Genomic DNA, 13,520 nt, shown 5'->3' on the forward strand with positions numbered 1-13,520 from the left:
CTGCCGGTGTCTCTGTCTTCCAGCCGGCCCGAGCCGGCTGGGGTGGCCTCCGGGGACCCGGGAGCGCTCTCTGCGGGTGACTTGGCTTGTCCTCTTGAGCCGTGTCTCTGGCGTTGGAAGAATCTGAGGAACGCTCTTAGTCGACTCCTGCGCTGTTTCCTATTAGAAGCAGAGGTTCAGGACATGCCAACGCTCGCTGCCCCTTCAACCGGGAACGTGGCCGTTAACTGGGGCTTCAGCACCAGGTTCCCACGAACATGTCACCAGCACCATGACCATCGCATGTGGCCTCAGGGCATGGGACACATTTGCAGTTCATTGGCACAGACCCAGGGAGGGGAGAAGCGTTCCCGGTGGCAGAAACCACACTAGCCTCTCGGGAACCAGAACTTCACATGCGGCCTCCACTCTGGGTCCCTGGGAGGCACCGGAACAGGTGCCGTGCTCATCTAGCTGTGCTGGCAATTGTGCATCCAAGGGCCATTTCCATAAGAGCAGGACCTCCTCATTTCCGGCCAGAGCTAATAGTACATGGGACAGGCGGGCAGACTTTGCCCCTTCCGGGCAGTGAGGAATTGGGGTGAGGGGGCAAGAGGGCAGGCCCAGTGGGCCATTTGGATGAAAAGGAGTGAACACTGACTGGCGTGCCTCAGGGGATAGAGCACTAGACTGAGCATCCAAGGGTCAAGGGTTTGATTCTGGGTCAAGGGCATGTACCTAGGTTACAGATTTATCCCTGGGCCCAGTGGGGGGGGTGTGGGCTGGCAACCATTCAATGTGTCTCTCTCATATTGAGGTCTCTCTCTCTCTCTTTCCCACCCCCAGGTGATGTTTAAAAAAACTTAAAATAGCCCTAGCCAGTTGGGCTCAGAGGATAGAGTGATGGTCTCTGGACTGAAGGGTCCTGGGTTCCATTCTGGTCAAGGTTCATGTGCCCGGGTTTCGGGCTTAATTCCCCATGTAGGACGTGCAGGAGGCAGCCAATTAATGATTCGCTCTCATCATTGGTGTTTCTCTCTCCCCCTTCCTCTCTGAAAACAATAAAAATGTTTTTCCAAATATATAGACTAGAGGCTCAGTGCACCAATTGGTGCATGGGTGGGGTTTGGCCGGCCAAACCCGATACTGGGCCCCATTTGGCCTGGCCTGCCTGGAGGAGGGACCGCAGGCTGTTGGCTGGCTGTCCCCATTCCCTGGTCAAACTCCCGGTGAGGGCACAAGTTGCATATTAGCCTGTTATTATAGAGAATAAATACAATGAAATAAAAATAAATAAATGGAAGCAGTGAACTTAAAGGGTAATCATTGCAGCTAACTTCAAATGGCATTCTCATGTCACAAGAAGAACCGCATCTGGTTCAATCCCAGCTCTGCAGCAGAGCAGCACTGTGCTTCCTCAGCTCCCTCCCTTTCCCCACTGATGCCTTGATGTGCTATCCACTCCAGGGCCGGGCGGAGGCTGGGAAATGCTGAGCTTCTGGGATGTCCACAGGAGGCCTTGCGGGATTCATGGTGATTTGACCCCAAGGCTGGGCTGGGGCAGGACAACCTGAAGGCCCAGCTCTTGGGGCTCAGGCCCGGGCCCAGGGGAAGGCCTGCTGGATTGAGCCTGGCAGTCTCAGGGACCAAGCTGGCCCCCCGCTGGGCTGCTGCTCTGCAGAAGGGTACATGATGGTGAACCACCCTGAGGCCCAGAGACTCCAGAGGAAAGTAGGGAAGCCCAAGAGGGAAGCCTGAAGACCATAGTGCTGGCCCAGGTGTCCGGCCCACGCTTCCTTCCCCAAACAGAAACACGGCGTTCCAGGTCCTGAAACCTGGAGACACAGCCTGACAGTCCTACTTCAGTGGCTCTAAACCACAGACTCCAGGCCCCTCCGACAGGCTCAAGGCCAGCTGCATTCGCCATCCCTCCAAGGATGCCCCCGATGGAGGGACAGAAAGAAACTCCATTCTTTCAGAGCTGGGAGGGACGTTCACAGAGGGGACCTGCCACGGAAGGGAAGGTGGAGGCCCACCAAACAGGCCCCTGCTCCAGGTGGGTTTCCCCACTCCTGACAGAGAAGCTCTCTGTTCTGAGTTTAAGTTACCACCGCTGAGAACAACTCACATCTCGGCAGCAGGTTCCTTGGCCTCTTTGGCTTCTTTCCTTAAGTCTTCGTCCTCCTCCTCCTCCGCATTTCCTGGAGGCACTGGTTTCAGTGAGCCTCTGTAAACAGCGGAGAAAGAGAAAACAATTTGATTTATTTTCATTTATTTTTTCAAATTATATTTATTGATTTTTTACAGAGAGGAAGAGAGGGATAGAGAGTTAGAGACATCGATGAGAGAGTCATCGATCAGCCTCGTCTTGCACACCCACTACTGGAGAAGTGCCTGCAACTGAGGTATATGCCCTTGATAGTAATCAAACCAGGGACCTTTCAGTCCACAGGCCCAGGCTCTATCCACTGAGCCAAATTGGTTTCGGCAAAATTTGATGTTAAATGCAATGTGTATATTGACTAATGAGCACAGGCTGGGACCTGGCCCCGAATGGACGGCGTTTCCCTGGGACTCAGACATCACGGAGCTCATGACTGTCATGCTCGACACGTTTAAATACGGGGATGGAAGCAAGTGGCGTGGGCCCACCGAGCTTGCCCCTGCTCCAGGTGGCTTTCCCCACTCGTGACAGGGCAGCCCTCTGTTCTGAGTTTAAGTTACCGCCGCTGAGAACAACTCACATCTCGGCAGCAGGTTCCTTGGCCTCTTTTGCTACTTTCATTAAGTCTTCGGACTCCTCCTCCTCCGCATTTCCCGGAGGCACTGGTTTCAGTGAGCCTCTGTAAACAGCGGAGAAAGAGAAAACAATTTGATTTATTTTTATTTATTTTTTCAAATATATTTATTGATTTTTTTTTACAGAGAGGAAGAGAGGGATAGAGAGTTAGAGTCATTGATGAGTCATCGATCAGTCTCCTCTTGTACACCCACTACTGGAGATGTGTTTGCAACAGAGGTACATGCCCTTAACCGTAATCAAACCAGGGACATTTCAGTCCAAAGGCCCATGCTCTATCCACTGAGCCAAATCGGTTTCGGCAACATTTTGATGTTAAATAAAATGTGTATATTGACTAATGAGCACAGGCTGGGACCTGGCCCAGAATGGCCGGCGTTTCCCTGGGACTCAGACATCACGGAGCTCATGACTGTCATGCTCGACACGTTTAAATACGGGGATGGAAGCAAGTGGCGTGGGCCCACCGAGCTTGCCCCTGCTCCAGGTGGCTTTCCCCACTCGTGACAGGGCAGCCCTCTGTTCTGAGTTAAGTTACCGCCGCTGAGAACAACTCACATCTCGGCAGCAGTTTCCTTGGCCTCTTTGGCTTCTTTCGTTAAGTCTTTGTCCTCCTCCTCCTCCTCATTTCCTGGAGGCACTGGTTTCAGTGAGCCTCTGTAAACAGCGGAGAAAGAAAAAATAATTTGATTTATTTTCATTTATTTTTTCAAATTATATTTCTTGATTTTTTACAGAGAGGAAGAGAGGGATAGAGAGTTAGAGACATCGATGAGAGAGTCATCGATCAGCCTCGTCTTGCACACCCACTACTGGAGATGTGCCTGCAACCGAGGTATATGCCCTTGACAGTAATCAAACCAGGGACCTTTCAGTCCACAGGCCCAGGCTCTATCCACTGAGCCAAATCGGTTTCGGCAACATTTTGATGTTAAATAAAATGTGTATATTGACCAATGAGCACAGGCTGGGACCTGGCCAGGAATGGCCGGCATTTCCCTGGGACTCAGACATCACGGAGCTCATGACTGTCATGCTCGCCACGTTTAAATACGGGGATGGAAGCAAGTGGCGTGGGCCCACCGAGCTTGCCCCTGATCCAGGTGGCTTTCCCCACTCGTGACAGGGCAGCCCTCTGTTCTGAGTTAAGTTACCGCCGCTGAGAACAACTCACATCTCGGCAGCAGTTTCCTTGGCCTCTTTGGCTTCTTTCGTTAAGTCTTTGACCTCCTCCTCCTCCTCATTTCCTGGAGGCACTGGTTTCAGTGAGCCTCTGTAAACAGCGGAGAAAGAAAAAACAATTTGATTTATTTTCATTTATTTTTTCAAATTATATTTATTGATTTTTTACAGAGAGGAAGAGAGGGATAGAGAGTTAGAGACATCGATGAGAGAGTCATCGATCAGCCTCGTCTTGCACACCCACTACTGGAGATGTGCCTGCAACCGAGGTATATGCCCTTGACAGTAATCAAACCAGGGACCTTTCAGTCCACAGGCCCAGGCTCTATCCACTGAGCCAAATCGGTTTCGGCAACATTTTGATGTTAAATAAAATGTGTATATTGACCAATGAGCACAGGCTGGGACCTGGCCCAGAATGGCCGGCGTTTCCCTGGGACTCAGACATCACGGAGCTCATGACTGTCATGCTCGACACGTTTAAATACGGGGATGGAAGCAAGTGGCGTGGGCCCACCGAGCTTGCCCCTGCTCCAGGTGGCTTTCCCCACTCGTGACAGGGCAGCCCTCTGTTCTGAGTTAAGTTACCGCCGCTGAGAACAACTCACATCTCGGCAGCAGTTTCCTTGGCCTCTTTGGCTTCTTTCGTTAAGTCTTTGTCCTCCTCCTCCTCCTCATTTCCTGGAGGCACTGGTTTCAGTGAGCCTCTGTAAACAGCGGAGAAAGAAAAAATAATTTGATTTATTTTCATTTATTTTTTCAAATTATATTTCTTGATTTTTTACAGAGAGGAAGAGAGGGATAGAGAGTTAGAGACATCGATGAGAGAGTCATCGATCAGCCTCGTCTTGCACACCCACTACTGGAGATGTGCCTGCAACCGAGGTATATGCCCTTGACAGTAATCAAACCAGGGACCTTTCAGTCCACAGGCCCAGGCTCTATCCACTGAGCCAAATCGGTTTCGGCAACATTTTGATGTTAAATAAAATGTGTATATTGACCAATGAGCACAGGCTGGGACCTGGCCCAGAATGGCCGGCGTTTCCCTGGGACTCAGACATCACGGAGCTCATGACTGTCATGCTCGACACGTTTAAATACGGGGATGGAAGCAAGTGGCGTGGGCCCACCGAGCTTGCCCCTGCTCCAGGTGGCTTTCCCCACTCGTGACAGGGCAGCCCTCTGTTCTGAGTTAAGTTACCGCCGCTGAGAACAACTCACATCTCGGCAGCAGTTTCCTTGGCCTCTTTGGCTTCTTTCGTTAAGTCTTTGTCCTCCTCCTCCTCCTCATTTCCTGGAGGCACTGGTTTCAGTGAGCCTCTGTAAACAGCGGAGAAAGAAAAAATAATTTGATTTATTTTCATTTATTTTTTCAAATTATATTTCTTGATTTTTTACAGAGAGGAAGAGAGGGATAGAGAGTTAGAGACATCGATGAGAGAGTCATCGATCAGCCTCGTCTTGCACACCCACTACTGGAGATGTGCCTGCAACCGAGGTATATGCCCTTGACAGTAATCAAACCAGGGACCTTTCAGTCCACAGGCCCAGGCTCTATCCACTGAGCCAAATCGGTTTCGGCAACATTTTGATGTTAAATAAAATGTGTATATTGACCAATGAGCACAGGCTGGGACCTGGCCAGGAATGGCCGGCATTTCCCTGGGACTCAGACATCACGGAGCTCATGACTGTCATGCTCGCCACGTTTAAATACGGGGATGGAAGCAAGTGGCGTGGGCCCACCGAGCTTGCCCCTGATCCAGGTGGCTTTCCCCACTCGTGACAGGGCAGCCCTCTGTTCTGAGTTAAGTTACCGCCGCTGAGAACAACTCACATCTCGGCAGCAGTTTCCTTGGCCTCTTTGGCTTCTTTCGTTAAGTCTTTGACCTCCTCCTCCTCCTCATTTCCTGGAGGCACTGGTTTCAGTGAGCCTCTGTAAACAGCGGAGAAAGAAAAAACAATTTGATTTATTTTCATTTATTTTTTCAAATTATATTTATTGATTTTTTACAGAGAGGAAGAGAGGGATAGAGAGTTAGAGACATCGATGAGAGAGTCATCGATCAGCCTCGTCTTGCACACCCACTACTGGAGATGTGCCTGCAACCGAGGTATATGCCCTTGACAGTAATCAAACCAGGGACCTTTCAGTCCACAGGCCCAGGCTCTATCCACTGAGCCAAATCGGTTTCGGCAACATTTTGATGTTAAATAAAATGTGTATATTGACCAATGAGCACAGGCTGGGACCTGGCCCAGAATGGCCGGCGTTTCCCTGGGACTCAGACATCACGGAGCTCATGACTGTCATGCTCGACACGTTTAAATACGGGGATGGAAGCAAGTGGCGTGGGCCCACCGAGCTTGCCCCTGCTCCAGGTGGCTTTCCCCACTCGTGACAGGGCAGCCCTCTGTTCTGAGTTAAGTTACCGCCGCTGAGAACAACTCACATCTCGGCAGCAGTTTCCTTGGCCTCTTTGGCTTCTTTCGTTAAGTCTTTGTCCTCCTCCTCCTCCTCATTTCCTGGAGGCACTGGTTTCAGTGAGCCTCTGTAAACAGCGGAGAAAGAAAAAATAATTTGATTTATTTTCATTTATTTTTTCAAATTATATTTCTTGATTTTTTACAGAGAGGAAGAGAGGGATAGAGAGTTAGAGACATCGATGAGAGAGTCATCGATCAGCCTCGTCTTGCACACCCACTACTGGAGATGTGCCTGCAACCGAGGTATATGCCCTTGACAGTAATCAAACCAGGGACCTTTCAGTCCACAGGCCCAGGCTCTATCCACTGAGCCAAATCGGTTTCGGCAACATTTTGATGTTAAATAAAATGTGTATATTGACCAATGAGCACAGGCTGGGACCTGGCCCAGAATGGCCGGCGTTTCCCTGGGACTCAGACATCACGGAGCTCATGACTGTCATGCTCGACACGTTTAAATACGGGGATGGAAGCAAGTGGCGTGGGCCCACCGAGCTTGCCCCTGCTCCAGGTGGCTTTCCCCACTCGTGACAGGGCAGCCCTCTGTTCTGAGTTAAGTTACCGCCGCTGAGAACAACTCACATCTCGGCAGCAGTTTCCTTGGCCTCTTTGGCTTCTTTCGTTAAGTCTTTGTCCTCCTCCTCCTCCTCATTTCCTGGAGGCACTGGTTTCAGTGAGCCTCTGTAAACAGCGGAGAAAGAAAAAATAATTTGATTTATTTTCATTTATTTTTTCAAATTATATTTCTTGATTTTTTACAGAGAGGAAGAGAGGGATAGAGAGTTAGAGACATCGATGAGAGAGTCATCGATCAGCCTCGTCTTGCACACCCACTACTGGAGATGTGCCTGCAACCGAGGTATATGCCCTTGACAGTAATCAAACCAGGGACCTTTCAGTCCACAGGCCCAGGCTCTATCCACTGAGCCAAATCGGTTTCGGCAACATTTTGATGTTAAATAAAATGTGTATATTGACCAATGAGCACAGGCTGGGACCTGGCCAGGAATGGCCGGCATTTCCCTGGGACTCAGACATCACGGAGCTCATGACTGTCATGCTCGCCACGTTTAAATACGGGGATGGAAGCAAGTGGCGTGGGCCCACCGAGCTTGCCCCTGATCCAGGTGGCTTTCCCCACTCGTGACAGGGCAGCCCTCTGTTCTGAGTTAAGTTACCGCCGCTGAGAACAACTCACATCTCGGCAGCAGTTTCCTTGGCCTCTTTGGCTTCTTTCGTTAAGTCTTTGACCTCCTCCTCCTCCTCATTTCCTGGAGGCACTGGTTTCAGTGAGCCTCTGTAAACAGCGGAGAAAGAAAAAACAATTTGATTTATTTTCATTTATTTTTTCAAATTATATTTATTGATTTTTTACAGAGAGGAAGAGAGGGATAGAGAGTTAGAGACATCGATGAGAGAGTCATCGATCAGCCTCGTCTTGCACACCCACTACTGGAGATGTGCCTGCAACCGAGGTATATGCCCTTGACAGTAATCAAACCAGGGACCTTTCAGTCCACAGGCCCAGGCTCTATCCACTGAGCCAAATCGGTTTCGGCAACATTTTGATGTTAAATAAAATGTGTATATTGACCAATGAGCACAGGCTGGGACCTGGCCCAGAATGGCCGGCGTTTCCCTGGGACTCAGACATCACGGAGCTCATGACTGTCATGCTCGACACGTTTAAATACGGGGATGGAAGCAAGTGGCGTGGGCCCACCGAGCTTGCCCCTGCTCCAGGTGGCTTTCCCCACTCGTGACAGGGCAGCCCTCTGTTCTGAGTTTAAGTTACCGCCGCTGAGAACAACTCACATCTCGGCAGCAGGTTCCTTGGCCTCTTTTGCTACTTTCATTAAGTCTTCGGACTCCTCCTCCTCCGCATTTCCCGGAGGCACTGGTTTCAGTGAGCCTCTGTAAACAGCGGAGAAAGAGAAAACAATTTGATTTATTTTCATTTATTTTTTCAAATTATATTTATTGATTTTTTACAGAGAGGAAGAGAGGGATAGAGAGTTACAGACATCGATGAGAGAGTCATCGATCAGCCTCGTCTTGCACATCCACTACTGGAGATGTGCCTGCAACCGAGGTACATGCCCTTGACAGTAATCAAACCAGGGACCTTTCAGTCCACAGGCCCAGGCTCTATCCACTGAGCCAAATCGGTTTCGGCAACATTTTGATGTTAAATAAAATGTGTATATTGACCAATGAGCACAGGCTGGGACCTGGCCCAGAATGGCCGGCGTTTCCCTGGGACTCAGACATCACGGAGCTCATGACTGTCATGCTCGACACGTTTAAATACGGGGATGGAAGCAAGTGGCGTGGGCCCACCGAGCTTGCCCCTGCTCCAGGTGGCTTTCCCCACTCGTGACAGGGCAGCCCTCTGTTCTGAGTTTAAGTTACCGCCGCTGAGAACAACTCACATCTCGGCAGCAGGTTCCTTGGCCTCTTTTGCTACTTTCATTAAGTCTTCGGACTCCTCCTCCTCCGCATTTCCCGGAGGCACTGGTTTCAGTGAGCCTCTGTAAACAGCGGAGAAAGAGAAAACAATTTGATTTATTTTTATTTATTTTTTCAAAATATATTTATTGATTTTTTTTTACAGAGAGGAAGAGAGGGATAGAGAGTTAGAGTCATTGATGAGTCATCGATCAGTCTTGTACACCCACTACTGGAGATGTGCTTGCAACAGAGGTACATGCCCTTGACCATAATCGAACCAGGGACCTTTCAGTCCAAAGGCCCATGCTCTATCCAGTGAGCCAAATCAGTTTCGGCAACATTTTGATGTTAAGTAAAATGTGTATATTGACTAATGAGCACAGGCTGGGACCTGGCCCAGAATGGCCGGCATTTCCCTGGGACTCAGACATCACGGAGCTCATGACTGTCATGCTCGACACGTTTAAATACGGGGATGGAAGCAAGTGGCGTGGGCCCACCGACCTGGCCCCTGCCCCAGGTGGCTTTCCCCACTCGTGACAGGGCAGCTCTCTGTTCTGAGTTTAAGTTACCGTCGCTGAGAACAACTCACATCTCGGCAGCAGGTTCCTTGGCCTCTTCTGCTTCTTTCGTTAAGTCTTCGTCCTCCTCCTCCTCCACATTTCCTGTAGGCACCTTCTTCAATGAGCCTCTGTAAACAGCAGAGAAAGAGAAAACGATCTGGTTTTACATAAAATGTGTAAACTGACTTATCGGCCCTGGCTGGGACCTGGCCCACAAGGGCCGGCATTTCCCTGGGACTTAGACATCACTGAGCTCATGACGGTCATACTCGCCACGTGGGAATACGGGGATGGTAGCAAGTGGTGTGGGCCCACCAACCTGGCCTCTGCTCCAGGTGGCTTTCCCCTCTCGTGACAGAGTACCTTTCTGTTACGTGTCTATGTTACTGCCGCTCAGAACAACTCACGTCCCGGACCGTCATGCTGGCCACGTGGGGAAATGGAGATGGAAGCATGTGGCGTGGGCCTGGGAACCTAACACGCGAGGAGACCTGCTAAAGCCCCACGGATCAGGCTGGACCTCATCTCAAAAGAGCAAGGCTCGAAGCATGTGAAACTCAGGATCACAAATCCATGGGCTTTGAGAACTCACATGCTGGTTTCCTTGCTGGAATATGAGTCGCCCGGATTGAGGCAGCAGCTTAGGCTCCTTTGGCCAAAAGGCTGCTCAGGTGCCTCCTAATCCGGGGCTTTTCTGAGGGCTACTCATAAAGTAGGCAGAGTGAGAAGTGATGACTCACAAACCGCTGCCTAGGCCCACCGAACCCGCTGGGTTCCCAGCGCCCTTGGCTCAGCATCTGCTCTTCCAGTCTGTGTTCTTGTCCTCCCACAGTCGTGCCCCTCGGCCTTATGCTAGAGTGCTTCCCTGTCTGCTTTGACCGACCCCCACCACTAGGCACACAATCTCATGGAGCTCAGGCCCCGCAACCCTCCCTGGGCTGGAGGACTCCCCCCGGAGCAGCTCAGGAAGCCAGCCAACTCCCTGGCCTCCTGCAGACACTATCTAATGCAAACCATCACCACATCATCCCCTGGGTACCAAAGCCCGACGCTTCCAGTTGGCACCTGCCCAACCTCCGCTGGTCATTTGTACCCACTGCGTTACAGAGAGCCAACTCAGGCCACAGTCATTTCTGCCCCAAACTACAATGTGGCTTTCCAGGTAAGCCATCCTGAGTGGGTGGCTAGCAGGCTGGAGCTGAGCAGAAGAATCCGGGAGAAGGGTGAAGCAGCACCCTGACCCCGGGGTGCTGGGACAGGACCCTGTGGTCACTGTGACCTTGTCCCTGTCCCTCAGGGCCAGCCATACCCCACCACAAGGAAGGACAGTCCAGCAGCACTAGGACCGAGGGGTGAAGGCCACCCTGGGCCCACCAGATGCCTCTCGGGTTACTTGACTTCCAACCACAAGGTTTCCAGCACCAAGCCGCTCCCTCCTGCCTCATTTCAGGCAGCTCCCTCGGCCTCTAGACCAGCCTCCCATAAACACTCACTCCTAGTGAATCCCACTCCTTAGCGAGGCATGGACGCCTTCCACACCTCAGTGCCCCCGGCTCCGGCTTTCCCTGCTGCCACTGCGTGCGCCTTCCCTGCACCCAGACCTCCCCTGCTCCATCTTCACCCCCCCCATGTCCCGCCCCACTGGCTGGCCCTGGCTCCATCCGGGTCAGCAGCAGAACCCCGATGCTCACCACCACGCTTCCTTCTACACCTCCATGGAGCTCCTCACCATCTGTCTGCTGTGCACACACTGCTCACATCCCATCACCCCTGCTGGTGCGTGGCCACCGGGTCACAGGTCCTGTGCCCCTCGCATTGTCTATGCCACAGTCAGGTCCGTGTCATGTCCGCAGAGGGAGGACAATCACGGAGCACCCACAAGCCCCCCTCCAGATCATTCGGGGGAAGTCAGACACAGAAAGGGCTCATCCCGCAATCCTGGATCTCTCCCCTAGGTACCTCTCTTCACCTCTCATATTTTTTAAACGGAGCTTAACTCAAAAGCAGAGGAAGAAGGGGCTGGCAGTGGGCCATGTCTTGGAAGCCAGCAAAATGCAACCACCCCTCCTTGCAGAAATCTAGACCATTCCTGGGAAAGGAGAGTCGAGGGCTCTGGGAAGACGGTCTGTCCCCTTGCCCTGCCTTGGGGACGCCAGTGCGCCAGGGGGCTCTCTGTCCTGAATGTGGAGGCTGGGCGTGGAGCGGGAAGCCCGGAGCCGAGGGGACAGGCGTCGGTCACCCTACACCCTTACTTATTCTGAGGCCAGGTCCCCGCATGCTCTTCCAGGAGAGTCTTGCTCAGCTGTTTCACCGCATCAATTTCGCCCCACAATTGCCTTCTTTCCTCTTCCAAATCCTTAGTCAAGAGGGTGAGCGACTGAAATAGAGATCAACAATGTGTCTCCCACCACGGCCCCTGTGGCTCCACTGCTGGGAAACTGCTCCCAGAGAAGAAAAGCCACGTGCACAAGAGGGCCTTTTCGGTAGGAGCCACACCCGTCGGCAGGACCAACACAGCCAATGACCTGGGGAGGACAAGTACACCGGCCAATCGGGCGGCCACTGCCCACGTGTGGCCGCTGAGCACTGAAACGCAGCCAGTCTGAGCTGAGAGGCGCCTAAGTGCAAAATGTACAGCAGATTCTGGGGACTTCACAGCCATTTTCAAAAGAAACGTAAACTATCTCATTAATGAGCTGCCCGGCAGGTGTGGATCAGTGGGTGGAGTGGCCTCCCAGCACCAGGATGCCACTGGTGAGATGCCTATTCAAGCAACACGCCCAGGAGGAGCTGTCGATCCCCAGGAGGGGGCGTGCAGAGGAAGCCATCACAGAAATTCTCTCATCACTGATGTTTCCATCCCTCTCGCTCTCTCCCTTCCTCTCTCTGACATCAATAAAACAAATGACGGGGTGGATAGGAATTTCGGCCTGAGGTGGGAGGGGCAGGAAAGCCAAAGCTCTGGCTTCAGTCAAACGGAGTCCAGACCCTCTGCCTCAGAGGTCTGAGGACGTGCCCCCCAGCTCACAAAGGCATCGCGAGAATTCAATGCAATGACACGGGAGCACAGAGCACAGAGCTCAGCCCAGAGGACAGAGAAAACGGCACTTGGCTATTTCCATGCACCGCCCCAACTCTGCAAAAGCAAAGGTCAGGCCCTAACCAGTTTAGTGCAGTGGATAGAGCATCGGACCTCGTACTAAAGGGCCCTGGGTTCATTTCCGGTCAAGGGCATATGCCTAGGTTGTGGGCAGTATCCCCTGCGGGGGTGGTGTAGAAGGCAGCTGAATGATGCTTCCCTGTCATCATTGATGTTTCTATCTCTTTCTCCCTCTCCCTTGTTCCCTCTCAAATTAAAAAATATATATATGTGCTTAAAAAAAGAAAACAGCAAAGGTCCGCTGAAAGGTCTTTTCTGACACATCCCCACCAGCCAAGGTGCTTGTGCCCGTTAAACGCCTCTGGCTGCCTCCCGGCCTCTGGGTGACATTCACACACAGTGTTTGGGCACAGACGCCAATGAGGACCCATGCGGACCTGGCTGGCCCCCGGCTGTCAGCGCAGGGCTCAGGCCCGGTGTCCTGAGGCCCACCAACCCCAGTTCTCACCTCGCACTGGGCACTGAGCTTTGGTAAAGTTATTTCCTTTGATCGTTGCTCCAACATCATCTTGTGGTACAATTTATGAAAGCTCTGGACAGTCTGCTGCTCGTTCTCTAAGGAGCCCTGCAGTTCCTGGTTCTTGGTGAGCAGCTCCTCCTGCCCCGCCTGCAGCTGCTCGGTCCAGGAGGTCAGTCTGCGGGTGGAGAGCCACAGGGCCCAGGGCTGAGGAGCACTCCCAGCCTCCATCCCAGGGGTGCGCCTCCATCACACCCACCACCCCTCTGGGCCTCAGGGTGTCCCCTGAAAATGAGGGCTGAGCACCGTCAGTGCTTCTCCAACTGTGTCCGCTGGGGTTCTATGTGGCCACCCAGTTGTCTCCTGTGGGCTGGGGATTCAGGACAGGCAGGCTCGGACACTTCAACACAGCAGCCTGTGACAGCCCTTCCCATGGAA

At 52.2% G+C, this 13,520-nt stretch overlaps 1 protein-coding gene and 1 long non-coding RNA gene across 2 annotated transcripts in view; one reads left to right on the forward strand and one right to left on the reverse strand.

Annotated features, from left to right (window-relative positions):
- Positions 1 to 13,520, reverse strand: part of LOC311628946 (uncharacterized protein) — a 59,413-nt gene that overhangs the window by 42,677 nt on the left and 3,216 nt on the right. The window contains exons 4-17 of the mRNA XM_084896574.1: positions 13,074 to 13,260; positions 11,718 to 11,842; positions 9,495 to 9,593; positions 8,884 to 8,982; positions 8,267 to 8,365; positions 7,034 to 7,132; positions 6,418 to 6,516; positions 5,802 to 5,900; positions 5,186 to 5,284; positions 4,570 to 4,668; positions 3,954 to 4,052; positions 3,338 to 3,436; positions 2,724 to 2,822; positions 2,108 to 2,206 (exon numbers count right to left, since the gene is read on the reverse strand). Of these exons, the coding sequence (XP_084752700.1) occupies positions 2,108 to 2,206; positions 2,724 to 2,822; positions 3,338 to 3,436; positions 3,954 to 4,052; positions 4,570 to 4,668; positions 5,186 to 5,284; positions 5,802 to 5,900; positions 6,418 to 6,516; positions 7,034 to 7,132; positions 8,267 to 8,365; positions 8,884 to 8,982; positions 9,495 to 9,593; positions 11,718 to 11,842; positions 13,074 to 13,260 (1,500 nt within the window). The remainder of the gene's footprint in view (positions 1 to 2,107; positions 2,207 to 2,723; positions 2,823 to 3,337; positions 3,437 to 3,953; positions 4,053 to 4,569; positions 4,669 to 5,185; positions 5,285 to 5,801; positions 5,901 to 6,417; positions 6,517 to 7,033; positions 7,133 to 8,266; positions 8,366 to 8,883; positions 8,983 to 9,494; positions 9,594 to 11,717; positions 11,843 to 13,073; positions 13,261 to 13,520) is intronic.
- Positions 7,217 to 8,675, forward strand: LOC311628973. The gene is made up of 3 exons (XR_014796109.1): positions 7,217 to 7,310; positions 7,829 to 7,926; positions 8,446 to 8,675. It is a non-coding gene; the product is annotated as an uncharacterized lncRNA (long non-coding RNA).

The sequence above is a fragment of the Pipistrellus hanaki genome, assembly GCF_964339955.1.
Source record: "Pipistrellus hanaki genome assembly, chromosome: 1".
NCBI lineage: Eukaryota > Metazoa > Chordata > Mammalia > Chiroptera > Vespertilionidae > Pipistrellus > Pipistrellus hanaki.